General features: G+C 46.5%; 1 protein-coding gene across 1 annotated transcript; it reads right to left on the bottom strand.

The window, feature by feature from the left end:
• Positions 1-11639: 11639 nt before the first annotated feature.
• On the bottom strand, positions 11640-15425 carry LOC109757984 (probable choline kinase 2). Its single transcript, XM_020316828.4, has 7 exons — positions 14731-15425; positions 13394-13515; positions 13100-13298; positions 12551-12668; positions 12419-12466; positions 12243-12343; positions 11640-12156 (listed from the first exon to the last, which is right to left on the bottom strand). The coding sequence occupies exons 1-7, from the start codon at positions 15133-15135 to the stop codon at positions 12061-12063; spliced, it is 1089 nt and encodes a 362-aa protein (XP_020172417.1). The 5' UTR covers positions 15136-15425; the 3' UTR covers positions 11640-12060.
• Positions 15426-20985: the final 5560 nt, after the last annotated feature.

The following is a 20985-nucleotide window of genomic DNA, read 5'->3' as shown; positions in this document are numbered from 1 at the left end:
GGCTGTAAGGGGGCGCCCTAGCCTTAATGGGCCAGGGGCACCAGCCCCCCCAAGGCCCATGCGCATGGGAGAGGGGAAACCCTAAGGGGGAGGGCCTCCACTTGACTTGGGAGGCACTCCTCCCCCCTTTGGCCGCCGCCCCCAACCCTAGATGAGATCTAAGGGGGCCGGCCCCCCTCTCCCCCACCTATAAATAGTGGAGGGGTGGGATGGCAGCAAACCACCAAGTTCTGGCGCAGCCCTTCCCCTCTACCAAGTCCTCCTCCTCTCCCGGGGTGCTTGGCGAAGCCCTGCGGGATTGCCACGCTCCTCCACCACCACCACGCCGTCGTGCTGCTGCTGGATGGAGTCTTCCCCAACCTCTCCCTCTCTCCTTGCTAGATCAAGGCGTGGGAGACGTCACCGGGCTGCACGTGTGTCGAACGTGGAGGCACCGTTCTTCGGTGCTTACATCGGAATCAACCGCGATCTGAATCGCTACGAGTACGACTCCTTCATCCGCGTTCTTGCAATGCTTCCGCATCGCGATCTACAAGGGTATGTAGATGCACTCCCCTTCCCCTCGTTGCTAGATTACTCCATAGATTGATCTTGGTGATGCGTAGAAAATTTTGAATTTCTGCTACGTTCCCCAACAGTGGTATCAGAGCTAGGTCTATGCGTAGTTACTATGCACGAGTAGAACACAAAGCAGTTGTGGGCGTTGATGTTGCCAATTCTTCTTGCCGTTACTAGTCTTATCTTGATTCGGCGGCATCGTGGGATGAAGCGGCCCGGACCGACCTTACACGTACTCTTACGTGAGACAGGTTCCACCGACTGACATGCACTAGTTGCATAAGGTAGCTAGCGGGTGTCTGTCTCTCCCACTTTAGTCGGATCGGATTCGATGAAAAGGGTCCTTATGAAGGGTAAATAGAAATTGGCATATCACGTTGTGGCTTTTGCGTAGGTAAGAAACGTTCTTGCTAGAAACCCATAGCAGCCACGTAAAACATGCAACAACAATTAGAGGACGTCTAACTTGTTTTTGCAGGGTATGCTATGTGATGTGATATGGCCAGAAGATGTGATGAATGATATATGTGATGTATGAGATTGATCATATTCTTGTAATAGGAATCACGACTTGCATGTCGATGAGTATGACAACCGGCAGGAGCCATAGGAGTTGTCTTTATTTTTTGTATGACCTGCGTGTCATTGAATAACGCCATGTAAATTACTTTACTTTATTGCTAAGCGCGTTAGCCATAGAAGTAGAAGTAATCGTTGGCGTGACAACTTCATGAAGACACAATGATGGAGATCATGATGATGGAGATCATGGTGTCATGCCGGTGACAAAGATGATCATGGTGCCCCGAAGATGGAGATCAAAGGAGCAAAATGATATTGGCCATATCATGTCACTATTTGATTGCATGTGATGTTTATCATGTTTTGCATCTTATTTGCCTAGAACGACGGTAGTAAGTAAGATGATCCCTCACTAAAATTTCAAGAGACGTGTTCCCCCTAACTGTGCACCGTTGCGAAGGTTCATTGTTTCGAAGCACCACGTGATGGTCGGGTGTGATAGATTCTAACGTTCGAATACAACGGGTGCTGACGAGCCTAGCATGTACAGACATGGCCTCGGAACACATGCAAAACACTTAGGTTGACTTGACGAGCCTAGCATGTACAGACATGGCCTCGGAACACAAGAGACCGAAAGGTCGAACATGAGTCGTATAGTAGATACGATCAACATGGAGATGTTCACCGATGATGACTAGTCCGTCTCACGTGATGATCGGACACGGCCTAGTTTGACTCGGATCATGTATCACTTAGATGACTAGAGGGATGTCTATCTGAGTGGGAGTTCATAATCAGATGAACTTCATTATCATGAACATAGTCAAAAAGGTCTTTGCAAATTATGTCATAGCTTGCGCTTTAGTTCTACTGGTTAAGATATGTTCCTAGAGAAAATTTAGTTGAAAGTTGGTAGTAGCAATTATGCGGACTGGGTCCGTAAACTGAGGATTGTCCTCATTGCTGCACAGAAGGCTTATGTCCTTAATGCACCGCTCGGTGTGCTGAACCTCAGCGTCGTCTGTAGATGTTGCGAAACATCTGACATACACGTTTTGATGACTACGTGATAGTTCAGTGCGTAATGCTAATGGTTTAGAATTGTGGCACCAAAGACGTTTTTGAAACGTCGCAGAACATATGAGATGTTCCGAAAACTGAAATTGGGATTTCAGACTAGTGCCCACGTCAAGAGGTATGAGACCTCTGACAAGTTTCTTAAGCCTGCAAACTAAAGGGAGAAAAGCTCAATCGTTGAGCATGTGCTCAGATTGTCTGAGTACCGCAATCGCTTGAATCGAGTGGGAGTTGATCTTCCAGATGAGATAGTGATGGTTCTCCATAGTCACTGTCACCAAGCTAGTAGAGCTTCGTGATGAACTATAACATATCAGGGATGGACATGATGATCCTTGAACAACTCGCAATGTTTGACACCGCGAAAGTAGAAATCAAGAAGGAGCATCAATTGTTGATGGTTAGTAAAACCACTAGTTTAAGAAGGGCAAGGGCAAAAGGGATACTTCATGAAACAGCAAGTCATTTGCTGCTCTAGTGAAGAATCCCAAGGTTGAACCCAAACCCGAGACTAAGTGCTTCTGTAATGAGGGGAACGGTCACTGAAGCAGTACTACCCTAGATACTTGGTAGATGAGAAGGCAGGCAAGGTCGACAGAAGTATATTGGATATACGTTATATGAATGTGTACTTTACTGGTACTCCTAGCAGCACCAGGGTATTAGATACCGGTTCGGTTGCTAAGTGTTAGTAACACGAAATAAAAACTGCGGAATAAATGGAGACTAGCTAAAGGTGAGATGACGATGTGTGTTGAAAGTGTTTCAAGGTTGATGTGATCAAGCATTGCATGCTCCCTCTACCATCGAGATTTGGTGTTTGCGTTGAGCATGATTGGATTATGTTTATCGCAATACGGTTATTCATTTAAGGAGAATAATGGTTACTCTGTTTATTTGAATAATACCTTCAATGGTCTTGCACCTAAAATGAATCTCGATCGTAGTGATACACATGTTCGTGCCAAAAGATATAAAATAGTAATGATAGTACCACATACTTGTGGCACTGCCATTTGAATCATATTGGTATAGAACGCATGAAGAAGCTCCATGTAGATGGATCTTTGGACTCACTCGTTTTTGAAAAGATTGAGACATGCGAACCATGTCTATTGGTATATATGCATGAAGAAACTCCATGCAGATGGATCGTTTGGACTCACTTGATTTCGAATCACTTGAGACATGCAAATCATACCACATGGGCAAGATGACTGAAAGTCCTCGTTTTCTGTAAGATGGAACAGGAGAGCAACTTATTGGAAGTAATACATTTTGATGTATGCAGTCCAATGAGTGCTGAGGCATGCAGTGGATATCGTTATGTTCTTACTTCACAAATGATTTGAGTAGATGCTGAGTGTATTTACTTGATGAAACACAAGTCTGAATTATTGAAAGGTTCAAGTAGTTTCAGAGTGAAGTTGAAGATCGTCGTGACAAGAGGATAAAATGTCTGTGATATGATCATAGAGATGAGTATCTGAGTTACGAGTTTGGCACACAACTAAGACATTGTGGAAAGTGTTTCACAATTAATACCGCCTGGAACACCATAGTGTGATGGTGTGTCCGAACATCATAACTGCACCCTATTGGATAGGGTGCATACCATGATGTCTCTTATCGAATTACCACTATCATTTATGGGTTAGGCATTAGAGACAACCGCATTCACTTTAAAAAGGGGCACCACGCAATTCCGTTGAGACGACACCGTTTAGAGAAACCTAAGTTGTCGTTTCTTAAAAGTTTGGGGCTGCGATGCTTATGTGAAAAAGTTTCAGGCTGATAAGCTCGAACCCAAAGCGGACAAATGCATCTTCATAGAATACCCAAAAACAGTTGGGTATACCTCCTATTTCAGATCTGGAAGCAAAAGTAATTGCTTCTAGAAACGGTTCCTTTCTCGAGGAAAAGTTTCTCTCGAAAGAATTGAGTGGGAGGATGGTGGAGACTTGATAAGGTTATTGAACCGTCACTTCAACTAGTGTGTAGCAGGGCACAGGAAGTTGTTCCTGTGGCACCTACACCAATTGAAGTGGAAGCTTATGATAGTGATCATGAAACTTCGGATCAAATCACTACCAAACCTCGTAGGACGACGAGGATGCGTGCTACTTCAGAGTGGTACGTGATCCTGTCTGAGATATCATGTTGTTGGACAATACTGAACCTACGAGCTATGGAGAAGCGATGGTGGGCCCATATTCCGACAAATGGTTAGAAGCCATGAAATCCGAGATAAATGGATCTTTAAGAAGAAGACGGACGTGGACGGTAATGTTACCGTCTATGAAGCTCGACTTGTGGCTAAGAGTATTTCCACAAGTTCAAGGAGTTGACTACGATGAGATTTTTCTCATCCGTAGCGATGCTTAAGTCCGTCGGAATCATGTTAGCATTAGCTGCATTTATGAAATCTGGCAGATGGATGTCAAAACAAGTTTCCTTACCAGTTTTCGTAAGGAAAGGTTGTATGTGATACAATCAGATGGGTTTTGTCGATCCTAAGGATGCTAAAAGGTATGCTAGCTCCAGCGATCCTTCCAAGGACTAGAGCAAGCATCTCGGAGTCCGAATATACGCTTTGATGGAGTGATCAAAGCTTTTTGGGTTTATACAAAGTTTGTATTTACAATAAAGTGAGTGGGAGCGCTACAACATTTCTGATAAGTATATGTGAATGACATATTGTTGATCCGAAATGATGTAAAATTTTTGGAAAGCATAAAGGGTTGTTTGAAAGGAGTTTTTCAAAGGAAGACCTGGATAAAGCTGCTTACATATTGGGCATCAAGATCTATAGAGATAGATCAAAACGCCCGATGATACTTTCAAAGAACGCACACCTTAACATGATTTTGAAAGAGTTCAAAATAGATCAGCAAAGAAGGAGTTCTTGGCTGTGTTACAAGGTGTGAATATTGAGTAAGACTCAAGACCTGACCACAGCAGAAGAGAGAGAAAGGACGAAGGTCGTCCCCTATGCTTTAGACGTAGGCTCTACAGTATGCTATGCTGTGTACCGCACATGAAGTGTGCCTTGCCATGAGTTGGTCAAGGGGTACAATAGTGATCCGGGAATGGATCACATGACAACGGTAGAACTTGTCCTTAGTATCTAGTGGACTAAGGAATTTTCTCGATTATGGAGGTGAAAAGGAGTTCGTCGTAAAGGGTTACGTCGATGCGAACTTTGACACTAATCCGGATGACTCTGAGTAGTAAACCGGATTCGTATAGTAGAGCAATTATTTGAAATGGCTCCAAATAGCGCGTGGTAGCATCCACAAGATGACATAGATATTCGTAAAGCACACACGGATCTGAAGGGTTCAGACCCGTTGACTAATAACCTCTCTCACAAGCGTAACATGATCAAACCAGAACTCATTGAGTGTTAATCACATAGTGATGTGAACTGGATTGTTGACTCTAGTAAACTCTTTGGATGTTGGTCACATGGTGATGTGACCTATGAGTGTTAATCACATGGTGATGTGGACTAGATTATTGACTCTAGTGCAAGTGGGAGACTGTTGGAAATATGCCCTAGAGGCAATAATAAATTGGTTATTATTATATTTCCTCGTTCATGATAATCGTTTATTATCCATGCTAGAATTGTATTGATAGGAAACTCAGATGCATGTGTGGATACATAGACAACACCATGTCCCTAGTAAGCCTCTAGTTGACTAGCTCGTTGATCAATAGATGGTTACGGTTTCCTGACAATGGACATTGAATGTCGTTGATAACGGGATCACATCATTAGGAGAATGATGTGATGGACAAGACCCAATCCTAAGCCTAGCACAAGATCGTATAGTTTGTTTGCTCAGAGCTTTTCTAATGTCAAGTATCATTTCCTTAGACCATGAGATTGTGCAACTCCCGGATACCGTAGGAATGCTTTGGGTGTACCAAACGTCACAACGTAACTGGGTGGCTATAAAGGTGCACTACAGGTATCTCCGAAAGTGTCTGTTGGGTTGGCACGAATCGAGACTGGGATTTGTCACTCCGTATAAACGGAGAGGTATCTCTGGGCCCACTCGGTAGGACATCATCATAATGTGCACAATGTGACCAAGGAGTTGATCACGGGATGATGTGAGTTACGGAACGAGTAAAGAGACTTGCCGGTAACGAGATTGAACAAGGTATAGGGATACCGACGATCGAATCTCGGGCAAGTAACATACCGATAGACAAAGGGAATTGTATACGGGATTGATTGAATCCCCGACATCGTGGTTCATCCGATGAGATCATCGTGGAACATGTGGGAGCCAACATGGGTATCCAGATCCCGCTGTTGGTTATTGACCGGAGAACGTCTCGGTCATGTCTGCATGGTTCCCGAACCCGTAGGGTCTACACGCTTAAGGTTCGATGACGCTAGGGTTATAGGGAAAGCATGTACGTGATTACCGAATGTTGTTCGGAGTCCCGGATGAGATCCCGGACGTCACGAGGAGTTCCGGAATGGTCCGGAGGTAAAGATTTATATATGGAAAGTTGTTGTTCGGGTTCCGGGAAAAGTTCGGGTTTTTCGGTATTGTACCGGGAAGCTTCCAGAAGGTTCCGGAGGATTCCGGAGGTCCGGAAAATGTTCCACCACGTCCAATACAGCAGCATGGGCTGTAAGGGGGCGCCCTAGCCTTAATGGGCCAGGGGCACCAGCCCCCCCCCCCCAAGGCCCATGCGCATGGGAGAGGAGAAACCCTAAGGGAGAGGGCCTCCACTTGACTTGGGAGGCACTCCTCCCCCCTTTGGCCGCCGCCCCCAACCCTAGATGAGATCTAAGGGGGCCGGCCCCCCTCTCCCCCACCTATAAATAGTGGAGGGGTGGGATGGCAGCAAACCACCAAGTTCTGGCGCAGCCCTTCCCCTCTACCAAGTCCTCCTCCTCTCCCGCGGTGCTTGGCGAAGCCCTGCGGGATTGCCACGCTCCTCCACCACCACCACGCCGTCGTGCTGCTGCTGGATGGAGTCTTCCCCAACCTCTCCCTCTCTCCTTGCTAGATCAAGGCGTGGGAGACGTCACCGGGCTGCACGTGTGTCGAACGCGGAGGCACCGTTCTTCGGTGCTTAGATCGGAATCAACCGCGATCTGAATCGCTACGAGTACGACTCCTTCATCCGCGTTCTTGCAACGCTTCCACATCGCGATCTACAAGGGTATCTAGATGCACTCCCCTTCCCCTCGTTGCTAGATTACTCCATAGATTGATCTTGGTGATGCGTAGAAAATTTTGAATTTCTGCACGTTCCCCAACAACTACAACATGGGGCACTGCCTTTGTAACGATACCTATCCTCCATCGGCGAAGTTTGTCAAGACCTCTCCAGTCCACTAGGTAACAAAAAAATTCGTACTTTGTTGCAAGACTAGAAGCTGTTAGGAAGGATGTGAATAGAGTATTAGGAGTGCTCTAAGTCCATTTTGCAGTTGTTCGCGGACCTGCTAAACAATGGAAAGACATTGTGGGAGGTGATGACATGACATGTCTGTGATCATGCACAACACGATTATGGAGGATGCGGGTGATGTTGTTTGCCATGTTCAGTATTTCAAAAAGATGGGTGAGCATGTCCAGCTTCCACATCAGGAGGTGGGGACGTTAGCAAATTCTCAAGATGCATCATCGGATTCGCAATTGAGAAACTCATAAACAACTTCAGAATGATGTGTTAGAAGCATTTGTGGGTGTTTCATGTGGATAATCAGAGCATACGTCAGATAAATTAGATTTAAATTTGAACTATTTTATATGAAAACTTTATGTTTGAATTGTAATGTTTATATTTGAAATACTTTTGCATTGAAGTATTTATCTTTTAATTATTGATGTGTTGTGGTGTTTATCTCTAATTATCTTCAATATTTGAAGTACAAAAAAATTTTGAGGGGTGCACGACATCCACCCGATCGATGCCTGCAGACACGTTCGAACATGTCCACGTACATTTAAGATTGTTCATTTAAGGAACGTCCTTGGAGATGCCCTGAACCTATTGGTGCTTCTTCTTGCAATATGAGAGCATCTACAATCACTTGCCTAAATCCGGCCCTCAAACGCCAGTGGATGCGTCCGGACACGTCCATGGACTGTGCCAGACAACACACAAAAAGTTCATTCCACAACCACAAACGCCATTTGCAAATACTCAAAATCCATACTATTACATGCACGTGAAACCTAATCAAAAGCGGAGCCCGTCCGGCTCCACCATGCACATGTCCGGCGGCCGACTGCGCACACCCAAATGTTGGTCCGATCGCCGGCGAGATACAGTAGGATATGAGACACGAACCGGCTCATAGGAGTCAAGGTGTTGTCGTCTCCCATGCCCCACTCTTCCTCGACGGAGACCGGAACCTTCACGGTGCCGGTGGGCGTGAGATCGATGACAGATCCGTCTTGGGAGGAGCCGGCGACGTCCACCACGACATGGTTGCGGCGCCCAGGGTGAGCGTGCACCACACGGTACGCCGAAGAATGCGATTCGGCCTCGCCAACATCCGCCGCCGCGAGGGCTGCCGCCGCCTCCCACGCCCGCTGCCTCGCACGACGGGCACACCGCACCATATTTGCGTTGACGGATGCCTATGCGTTCACCTCCACCTTCGGCGTGCCAACGAAGTAGTTGCGCATCCGATGGCGCGTTCAGACGCCAGACGGACCGCACCGCCTCCGGTGAGGCAGCGACGACACATCTTGCGCCGGATCCATGCGCCATTTGAGCGGACACAATAAGTTTCCGACAGAAGAATTTGGGCTGGACATAAGGAGTGCCGGTCAGCCCGGATGTTTGGGCCGACTATGTGGTGGCCGGTTGGGTGGCGAGCCCGTCCAGACGTTTGGGGCGGGTATGTGTCCGATTGTAGATGCTGTCAGGGTCCTGTGGTTGTAGCAGCGATACTTTTGAGCTGCTCGTTGCAGAGCTCTATTGTCAGGTATTTGTGTCGGTCGCTTTTGTTGCCCAAAGCGGGGGTGCCCGCAGGGGAGTTTGTAAGTACCATTCAGATGCAGTTTTCTGCCAGTATGTGCTTCATGCAGAACTGCAGTGCCCACAAAGAAGCACCAGCAGGAGCAGTGACCAAGGTGGTATTGGTGGTGGTGTTGTGATGTTCATGTTTGTTGGAGAGGCCAGAGGATCTTTGGCAGCAGATTGCACAGTTTGACAGTAGCAATAAACTGTGTGAGAGATGTTTGTAGCCCAGAGAGGGTTTCCTGCATACGAGCGAAATTTTGTTACAGATGTAATGCTGAAGTCAAGTCCTTGCGATCACCATCCCTATTTTGCTGCAAGGTGTCAATATCTAATTGTAGCGACTCCTCTCAAGATCAGCTGTGGCAGTGTAATCAGTGACTTCAACCGTTAAATTCGGGAAGGGCTTATACAGGCAGGGTGCCTTGTGATCTGAACTGAACTGCTAGTTCAAGCGAGGAATTTACTGCGGCGAGGCCACAACCCGGGCTTGGAGGAGCAGATCCTACCGCCGCCACACACCGCTGCCTTCGCCGCGCCACCGTATATGGTGCACTAGAGAAGGCAGGGTGGTGGGGTTTTAAAACTGAAGAAGTGTGCCTGTGCCCACTTTCCTACACTTGAACAGTCTACCACCACCACAACTCCACAATCCGCAGATCGGGAGAAAAGGAAAGGGATTTACAGGTAAAATCCCCAACCTTGTTAGTTTAATCGCCTCCGAGAATCACTGGCTCATGATACCGGTTGATAGGCTCTGACGAATTAAAGTTCATAAGAGGTCTAAATTTCAGAAACAAAGAGCAAAGTAGCAAACTTGGGACGAAAATTGACTAGGGTTTGCATCGATCTCAGATGTGCGTATTAGGCCAGCCAGAACACGACGTCTAGAGTTCCAACCCAGTTAAAACATACTACTTGATGCCTCCTCTTACAAGGGTCTGAGGCTTTATAGTCATGACACTTAGAGAGAAAATACAAAAAGTAGAGAGGGAGCAGGTGAGAGCTTTTGGAGTGAACAACCACCCGAGGACGAAGTCAGGCTGTCCGATCGAAGATCGACGTCGATGCTTGCTCCACTTAGCACGATAAGTAGAGGTGGAATCCGTTGGATCGAGGCAGAATGTACCAATTTAAATCTTCAGCCAAGTGGTAAGGTAACAGTTAACTGAACTTTGCCTAAAAAAACAGTTAACTGAACTTAACAACAGTGTTGATTTCTTCGGTTCAGGGCCTGACAGTTTCAGTGATAACACCGTCTTATTATGGAGAACCGCAAAGAATGTGCCGTCTCCAAGCTAGTACACTCCAAGCACGGCTTAATCAAGATCTCATACATACTCATACTTCTTTTTTTATAGAACGAAGTCGCCGGAAGCGTCCGGCTTTAAATTAATAAAGCCCACAAACAGGCAGAATCCAACAAGTTCAACGCAGAACAACAGAAAGTAAAGCGGCCGCAGCCAAGGTATGTTACATGCCACCGGCCGAAGCCTGCAAGATAAGGGAAATAAGCAGCAGCTCGCAAACGGCCAATCCAAAAGACTGCATCCAGCGGCAAGCTAGTGGCGGGCGCCAATCTGGATCAAACGGATCCGCTCCATAGCCTCCGTCATCCGGTCCGCATCACGCCGTTTCCCCAACGGCGTCCATGTCTGAAGGAACAAGTGGCATTTGAAAATAATGTCAGCCGGGTGAGAAAGAAATTTGTGCTCAATAGTCATCTTGTTGCGTGTAGTCCGGATGGCCCACAGCAAAGCACCCACGCATCTCCACAGCACACGCCCAAAACCACCCCTATGAGCGACAAGAATAACACGAAGATCCGAAGCCGAGAGCGGGTTCCAATTCTGATCAAAAGCCTCCCTAACCGCACTCCAAGCAAAGCGGGCAAGGTGGCAGTGAAAAAAGATGTGATTGGCATCTTCGTGTTGTCCGCATAGCACGCAAGAGCCATCGGAAGGCCCGTTCCTAAGAGCGATGTTATTAGAGGAGGGCAGGCGGTCACGAAACATTTGCCATAAGAAAATTTTGATCTTCAGGGGAATAGACGCTTTCCATAGCCCCCTAGCTATGTCCAGGGTCGGTCCCTCGGTCAGTTTGTTGTAAAGGGATTGGACAGAAAACTTCCCAGAGCGCGAGAGGGCCCAGGAGACTGAGTCGGCCTCAAGGCGGAGAACCACTCTATCCAAAGCAGCAACAAGCCCGTCCCAACAGGCTCGTTCGTTAGCGAGGAGGGGTCTTTTGAAAGAGACAGCGGGCGGATTGGAACTAAGCGCGTCAGCCACATTGATATCAACGTTGGTGACTAATTGGTAGGCAGCGAAATGACTCCGCCACAAGGGTTCCGTACCAAACCAATGGTCTAGCCAAAATCGCGTTGAGGTACCGTTGTTGACGCAGAACTTGGCTCCTAACGTGAAGGCTGGCATAACTTTCTGGATCCCATTCCAAAAAGGTGAACCCTTAGCTTTGGAAGTGAGGAAATTACTTCTTTCACGAGATGTCTTATAGTACATACTTTGTCCGTCAAGTATACATACATTACTAGCACAAAATCACACGAACACCACCAGCGGTGCTTAGGAAAACAACATACAAAATGCAACTCCAAGGCTTTATCATCGTTGCGTCGAGCCGTCGAGGCTATACCTATAAACAATCAACCAAAGCCCCCATAGACAGCTTCCTTTCTGAAGCTGGACCTTGTCAAGGTTCGAAATGGGAACGTCTGACCCTGGAACGGGCTTATGCTTCCTTGTAATAGTATGCTTCTTTCATATCCTTCCTGTCATTATCCCAGCCAGGGGATATGTGTGTTAGTAACACTGCACAGTTTGTGTGCAGCAGCACAGGCCCTCAGGGAGTTCCTGAAGCAATAGGTACAGCTATTCATGAGGTTAGGACGGCAGGCTTCTTCTGCCAGTACTGCTCGAATCTCTGCCTTGCATACTCCTGGTAATCAAAGTCGATGTCACTGACACGATCCTGTAAAGAAAACAACGAAAGTTAGAAGATAGCAGCGCATATGATTGCAGTCATGACTTGGTTAGCGAACCCGAATATGAACTCACTGATATTATTCCCCAGAGGCCCCAAACCAGATGACTCGCGAGCGTGTACTTCTCCACGCTCTGGAGCAGATTCTCCAGCTCCTCCGTTTCAGGTTCCTCGCCTGCCCAACAAAGAAGTATTAGCATGAAAGGAGTCGTCGGACAATCGAACCAAGATAATGGAGTATTGTACTCACGAGAAGTGCTCAGGTAAGTCTTCACGAAACGCCTCTGCTCGTCGATATCTGCCGCAGAATAAGAAGTTAACAAATAAGCTGGAGTGAAGGCTGAACGAAAATACAAGCAAAGTTAAATGGGAAATGCAATACCTGGATATTTACTGTAGTCCAGTATATGAGGCTTTTCCGAATGGTAGTCTGCCGCCATCTCACAGAAATGGTTAGCGATGTCATATGCAACTGGGTTGAAGCTTGCATACTCGTAGTCCTGTAAGCACACGAGAGGGCAGAAAATAAGATCAAACCAACTTGCCAACTATATATAGGATGTCTGGCAGTTTGCTACAAGGTGGGATAAAACTTCAGACTTCCTTAAGAAACTGTCATGACCCATGGCAGGTTGGTACACAGCATATACAACAAGAAAAGAAAGCATTGGTTCTTCATGCTGCACGTACTCTCCAAGACTAAAACTCTGATTTTAGTGGAGGCGTGACACCTTAGGATGCCGAGTCGTAAGGAACAAAACTGAAGACAAGGTTGCATGAGATGAGAAACTTGGGAGTTCAGCCTACCAACGTGCAAGAGAATCCCCATTTGCATATTTTACATGATTTTTTTTTAAGAGAGGTTACATGATTTCCATACACCAAATAATTAAGACTATAAGGAATTGCTTTCGAATGCATAGAAACTCACAATGATGGTCAGCATGTTGGTCTCTTCATCCATCATGATGTTGCCATACTGTAGATCATTGTGGCAGAAACCAATCCAGTGGTGGTAATCCCCTGAGAATTCCTTCTCCAGCGAGGCGATCTCATCCTCCAGGCAATCCAAGCGTAGTTCGTTGGCCTGATCGGTTGGGCACAGGTTATTGGCAGTTTTGAGCCAGTTCCTTCATTAAAAAGATTCACCAGGTTCAGTTCCATACTTGTGAGTTGTAAGCCTGACAAATAAATCATTTGTGCAAGAACTAAAGATTGCCCTTACTTCAGTCTGTCCCAGAGGAGCACATGCTTGGGACCAGGCATGTCAAGGTTGTGGAATTCCCTCAGTTTTGTAGCCACCAGAGCTGAAATTTCAGGATCGCGCATATCGGGAGCCGACAGCGTCTGAAAAGAACATTTGCATTAGTTTGTGTTTACAAACAGATGGATAGTTTGGCCACCTTGGTAGCAAATATTCCTATCATTTTCCAAGGACAGCTTTAGCAAAAAAGTTCTGATAGCAATGAACCGTATTCCATTCCCACCCCTTTTTGTTCGCCCCAGAAAACACCACAAGATACTCCCTTTTATTTATGAGCGCGACGCAAATAATGAAGTGATCTAAAGAATCTAGAACGTGCTACGGCGCCCTCTCATCCTCTGGCTATAGCATGACTCACACTTCAAAGGGACTTGGAAAGTGAGTTGGACCATGATCTGCCTAAGCTACTTCATTCTAAACATACTTTGCCACCAACTGAGCTGGTTTTGTTTTGCCAACTTGGTCTTGTGCCTGCTTTCTCAAGTCAAATCAATTGCTTTCATGCCATGGCTTTTCTAAGAGAGATGTTCCCCGCGGTCGTATGTGCAGTTATAGATCATCGACTACTTGACAAATACAACATCGTAAGCTATTGACTTCACACCACAAATTTATCGAGGTGGCAAGAAATAATCTAAGGAAGAGAGATTTCATTTGATGACATAGCCTTGCAAAGAAAAAGATTGTCCATGTAACATCTGGGAGATGTCGCTAGTGCACAAACAAAGGGTAGCTTTCGACTAAGTCACATGGGTGGGACATAAGTAATTCCGGTTTAATGGGAGTTCATTGACTAATGGCTTGAAGAAATATTTTCTTTCTGAACTGATGGATAAGACTAAATATTTTCTTTCTGAAATTTTAGAATGCTAGATTCCCACGGCAGAACATTCGACGAACGACAACCACACTGCAATAAATTAGTCGGCCGCATGCCAGTAGAATCTCCTAAAGTATATCAAGAAAGCAGTAGTTTAAGCCTAACTTGCATATTTAATTTGACAAGAACAAATTCCACACTCCCGGGTCCTGGTTAACTTTAGCACTAAATTTACTAAAATTCCACCAAACACGAGTGCACTAAAAATAACTGAATCATTCGTGCAAAGAAACAAAGTGGCATGAAAAACTCTTACAGAAAACAGAGCAATTCGGCAGTTCATGAAAGAAGTTCGCCAAAAAAAAAAAAAACAGAGGAGACCAGTTCTGAAATGGCCTTTAAACCAAGAAAAACTGAAAGGAAGAAACGATTTGATAGAGTGGTTATTTTGTTGAGACGCGTTGTGTTGTGCACGTACCCGTGCGTGGATGAACTCCTCGACGCGGCCGTTGGGGAAGCGGCCGAGGAGGCGGGGGCCCTGGCCGTGGCGGGACATGCACTCGAAGGTGCGCAGCTCGTCCTCGCGGTCGAAGAAGAGGTCGACGCCGTCGCCGTAAATCCGCACGAGCACCTTCCTCACCTCCCTCTCCTTGAGCGCCCCCGCCCCCGCGCCCGCCTCGCCGCCGGCCGGGGCGGTGAGCCAGCGCACCTGGTACACCTCGTTGGTCATGGCGCCCTTGAGCGGCACCACCTCCAGCGCGCGGCAGTCAGCCACGTTCGGCCACGCCGCCGCCAGGTCGTGCAGGAGCCGCCGCGCCTCCTTGGGGATCCTCGCGGGCTCCGCCGGCCTCTGGGCCTGGCTCTGGTTCTCGATCGCCACCATTCTCGCTAATCACGCCTTCTGTTCTCTTCTGGAGCGGAAATGGACAATCCGGCGCTTACGGTTGATCTTTCTGTTTCTTTTTCTGATTTGGGTATTCTTCTTGTTCTTGGTGAAGCGAGATTGGATATAAAGAACTAGGTAAAGCGTTGCAGCTGCAAGTAACAGGGAGGGAGGTTTTGCTCTGTCTGCCGTGTTTTGGGATGGTTTATGTGGTTCCGGCGCGCATAAATAGAGGAGAGTCTGTTGCCGGGGGTTTTCCAGATGCCTCCTCCATGGTTTCTGTCCGTTCTATGTGAGGACATATCCTGGTTACCACAACGCGTTGAGTCGTTGTTTTCCTTTTCCTTTTTCTTTTTCTGGAAAAACGTCTGATATATTCATCAACGGTCAAGGTTGTACAAAGAACACTAGAACTGAAAGTTATATTTAGGTCCATAGAGCACCTAACGATGACTATAAACACTGAAGCAAGCCAAAGGCGTGCCGCCGTCATCACCCCTCATTCACCGGAGCCGGGTAACCCAACAAAGATAGTTGAGAAGTCGTCATGCTAAGTCCCTAAACGATCGTATCCCTCAAGATCCGACGGAAACAAACCTCCACACGCCCTTCGACAACGCTGGAATCACCACCAGGAAGGGGGCTAGGCGGAGAGAACCTTATTCTTGCTTAGTAGGGAACAAAATGGACAAAATAATACTCTCCTCCGCCGTTTCATAATATAAAGCCCAGTTTGACCCTATAAAATTGTAATCGTAAATCTCACATACAATATTTAGGTAACGGTTACAATACAAAAGGTACTTTTAAATATGAATCCAATGGTGTATATTTTGTGTAACATAAACCACATGTTATTTCACTAATTGTTGGTCAAAGTATTTTTGAAAGCCAAACTACGCTTTATGTTTTGGAACGAAGGTAGTATGACTTCTTATCTACTTTGAGATTGCATATAAGCCAAAGTAGTAGAAAGAAACATACATAGGCTTTGCGAGTATAATTGAACTCCTATCAACCACACATGTGTAAAGTTGTCGGAATCTCAATTTTATCAAACGATTCTACAATCTTAGAATCTAAGCACACATGGAAAGTTGGCAGAATCTCAATTCTATCATAGGATGATGTGTTTTTAACAATCCAAATTGATTGGATTGGCTCTACATTATTGTCAGTACAATATATGATTTATGATTGTAGGAAATTATTGCCAGTATATATCAAACGTTTGTGATTTTATGATTCTGGCAACTACCGTGAGACTATCAATCTTATATGCAGAGTAAAAAAGAAATCTTATATTAATAAAGTTTGACCAGCCTTGTACAAGAGTAAGTTCCGCCTTACTTTATAAAGTTTGACTAGCCTTGCATTAATAATTATAAACATTTACAGTAGTAAAGATATAGAATATGAAAATTAGTTCCATGATTCATATAATGATATTGATTTGGTACTGTGGTTGTCCATTTTTTTTCATATATATACTTGGGCAAACTTTATGAAGTTTGATTTATGATAAATCTTATATGCAAAGTAAAAAAAGAAATGAAATGAGACTACGACTACCGGGAAGTCAACTCCAACATTTAACACTGGCAAGTGAAGCAAAATGAAGCGGATTTTTTCTTTGATGGAATATTTCTCAATACGAGTACAATTTTTACTCTCTTCAATTTGCCAACTACTCCAACAATCAACATATGCCCACACACCAAGGTCTAAAGGGACGACTTTACGGCATCCAGCTATGCATGCCACAGAACTGAGTACATTTTTGCACCGTAAACAGGGTCTTAATGTTAAATTCTGCAGTGGCACATGCGGGTGTGAGATTGGACGGCTCATGTAGCAAATGTAGTATACTTCCTCTGTCTCAAAACGAGAAACGTTTTTTTGACACTATAAGAATACATCTGAAGGAGACGGAGAACGCGTGGTGAGAAATACGCGCTATTTCGTGCTTGAGAATGGGTGACACACAGTTGCCATCGTTTTCTTAAGCAATCACCGGGGCGAGCAAGCTCTATGTAAATACACTAGGTAAACAAAGGCGCTCTTCGGAAAAAGCAGCGGCAGAAAGGGATTACCCCGACGGACTGAGTCGTCTTCCTGTCCTGTCAGCGAGCGCCACGTTTAGGATCCCGCGTGCGGTTCACCCCGACTACCAGGCTGCCGGCTCCGGCGCGGCGCGTGCCCCTCCCTGTCCGGCATGCCTTGGCACGATCGATCTTGGGCATGCGAGATCAGTATTCAACCAGTACATCCTACGAGTTATTACTAGTCCAGCTTTGTATTTCTCACCACAGTGTCTGAGATATCTCTATCTCTCAGACACTGTGTTCTCCGTCTTGTAATACAAAGAAAAACTGTGTCTGAGAGATAGAGATAGCCGGTGGTGCAGTCTTGCGCATCCTGGTATCTTTGAATTTGATCCTTTTCGATCGGGAGATATATCTTGAATTTGACGGACGCGGAGTTTCTGCACCCGAGCTCAAAAACATTGACAAAAGTTCTAAGTGCTTGCAAAAATTCGTCATGAAATCACATTCCTAGAAGGCATGGCCAAAAAAACAAAAAACAGTACTCTGAAACAGCTACTTTCAAAAGCATTTTGAAGCACTGAATTTTTTTTTTACCACGCCTTACAGGAATGTGATTTCATGATAAATTTTTGCAGGCACTTAGAATTTTTGTCAATGTTTCTCTCAAAAAAATTTAAATTTTTTTAATATTTTTTGATTTTACTGTTCACCGAGCTCAAATGAGCTCGGGAGCAGAAAGGCACTTTCGGAATTTGACCCGGGTTTTTGTCGTTCATAGTCGATTGGAACGAAACGGTAGGCGCTTTGTCAAATCCACGTCACAACATATCTGCCAATCTTATCGCATCCGCGCGCATGCAAGGAAAATAAACGGATGGCCCATGGCTGCCTCCTCGCATTGACGTCCGTGTCCTGCCTGGTGTAACATTAATTTGCCTCTCGGTCAGCAACATTCGGACCGACCACAACAAGCACGCACAGTTTGAGCTTCATTTTCCCCACAAGCATGACTATTATTAAGACCGCCTGTAAACGAGGTGGCACTACCGTCAAGTTCAGTGAGATATCCTGGCCCAGTATTTCACGCAGCGAGAAGCACGCGTGAGTGACGCGTCAAATTTGGAGCGAGCTTTGCTTACCAGTTACTCGGATTGGCACAAACCAGTGGTGGTACGTTTTCCTCGTGTTTGTCGGCATGGAACTGGATAAAAGCCACGTCCGGCATCGATTTAATATATTTTGCGCTGGATCGCATGTACGCACTCTAGTGCGGCGTGGAGACTTGGGAGCCACGTGTTTCAGGAGAAAGATCAGCGTGTGGCGAAATAAATAAAAGTTCACGTCACACTACGGCCCAGCGCGTGCCGCGGTTGTCCGCGTCAACGGTCGGGCGTCTTCTTTATCTTGTCCTGCTATCCGAAACGAAACGAAACGAAACGAAGCAGGGTGTCCGTTGGTCCGGTTTGCAGATGGATTTCTCCCCGCCGGTTGCTACGGAAAAGAAATCCGCTCCCTACCAAACACCCACCTCTGATTCTGATGATTGGCATCCCGACGCATGTGTCCGCAAGTCTCAGCGCAAGAATTCTCTCTCAAAAAAAAAAGTCTCAGCGCAAGAACACATAGCCTTATAGCAAGTACAATAAGGTAACATAAGCATGCTATAATATGAATAAAATATTATATCTTTGCTTAGTTGAAGGAGAGATAAAAAAAAAGAGAAAAGAAGCGGGCTCTTGGCTAGTAGCCGGCTGCAATACAAGACCCAAGATGCTTTGTGAGGATGTAAGATGGGCCAACAACTAATAAAGTAGTACACATTAAAAATTTACTATTATACATGCCGGTTGTAATGTTGACTCTAGATGACATGGCAACTCCTTATAGCCGACCGTTGGCTGTATTATTAACCATGCTTTTAAAGCAACTTCAACCGGTCAACCCAAACGGAGAATGATTTTGTTTGTTTTTTGTCCGTCTGGGTTGCCCGGCGGACACTCATATTCGTTTTCGTGTTTTGGTTGGCGCTTACACCCAACGCAGGCCTTATACATTTTTGTGGTCGTGTGAAAAAAAAATACCACAAATATTTTGGAAATAAAAATGTTAATTAAACATTAATGCCGGACACAAAGGCCGGTGGGAGTCCACGAGTCAACTTTATATTAAATAAAAACATTTAATAAAACTAAAAACTAGGAAGAGGTGCATTACGCTAGGCGTCCTCGTCGTCTGTCGGGGCCGATGAGGTCGATGAGCGTCACGCCGGGCCAGCCCAGGGGAACGTCGTCTCCCAGGCTCTGGCGACGTCCTCCACCGCCGGCTGGGCTTCCCCACGGCGGGCACAATGCTCCTCCTCCTTCGCGTCGTGCTTCATTTGCTCGAGCCGCTCGCCCTCCCGGCGCTCCTCTGCCAGCCTGCGTTGCCGTCATTGCTGCGCCGGCGTCGTCCCAAGCCAGACGGGTGGTGCGCTGACCTACTCGTGCACGCACCTGTTCCATGTGTTGCACTCGGGCATGACGGGGGTCGGCGCCGGTTCGGCCTTGGCGGGGGACGGCGGCATCAGCGGCAGCACGACGCAGTCGTCGGCAGCGGAGAGCGCGATGGCCTCCGTCAGGCGCGCCTGGTACGCCTCCTCCTCCGCCGCCGCCTTGCGTCACTTTTTCTCCTTGCTTTCATGGAGGCAGCCGCCAACAACGCCTGGTAGGAGGCCTCCTCCTCCTGGTCCTCGTCACGCACGACGAGGGGCGGCGGGGGTGCCAGCCCACACGTGCTGGACGCCGCGCCGGCGTTGCTCCCCATGCTCGAATGCGAACCAGACCTCCCAATCGGGAGAGTCTGATGTGTAGGCGGGGTTCAGGGGCTGCTCCGGTGTAGCTGCTGCTGTTGGAAATATGCCCTAGAGGCAATAATAAATGGTTATTATTATATTTCTTTGTTCATGATAATTGTCTATTGTTCATGCTATAATTGTGTTATCCGGAAATCGTAATACATGTGTGAATACATAGACCACAACGTGTCCCTAGTAAGCCTCTAGTTGACTAGCGCGTTGATCAACAGATAGTCATGGTTTCCTGACTATGGACATTGGATGTCATTGATAACGGGATCACATCATTAGGAGAATGATGTGATGGACAAGACCCAATCCTAAGCATAGCTCAAAGATCGTGTAGTTCGTTTGCTAGAGCTTTTCCAATGTCAAGTATCTTTTCCTTAGACCATGAGATCGTGCAACTCCCGGATACCGTAGGAGTGCTTTGGGTGTACCAAACGTCACAACGTAACTGGGTGGCTATAAAGGTACACTACGGATATCTCCGAAAGTGTCTGTTGAGTTGGCACGGATCGAGACTGGGATTTGTCACTCCGTATGACGGAGAGGTATCTCTGGGCCCACTCGGTAATGCATCATCATAATAAGCTCAATGTGACTAAGGAGTTAGCCACGGGATCATGCATTAAGGTACGAGTAAAGAGACTTGCCGGTAACGAGATTGAACAAGGTATTGGGATACCGACGATCGAATCTCGGGCAAGTAACATACCGATTGACAAAGGGAATTGTATACGGGATTGATAGAATCCTCGACATCGTGGTTCATCCGATGAGATCATCGTAGAACATGTGGGAGCCAACATGGGTATCCAGATCCCGCTGTTGGTTATTGACCGGAGAGGCGTCTCGGTCATGTCTGCATGTCTCCCGAACCCGTAGGGTCTACACACTTAAGGTTCGGTGACGCTAGGGTTGTAGAGATATGAGTATGCGGAAACCCGAAAGTTGTTCGGAGTCCCG

The sequence above is a fragment of the Aegilops tauschii genome, chromosome 3 (assembly GCF_002575655.3).
Source record: "Aegilops tauschii subsp. strangulata cultivar AL8/78 chromosome 3, Aet v6.0, whole genome shotgun sequence".
Classification (NCBI taxonomy): Eukaryota; Viridiplantae; Streptophyta; class Magnoliopsida; order Poales; family Poaceae; genus Aegilops; species Aegilops tauschii.
This window is presented reverse-complemented; position numbering and strand designations above follow the sequence as displayed.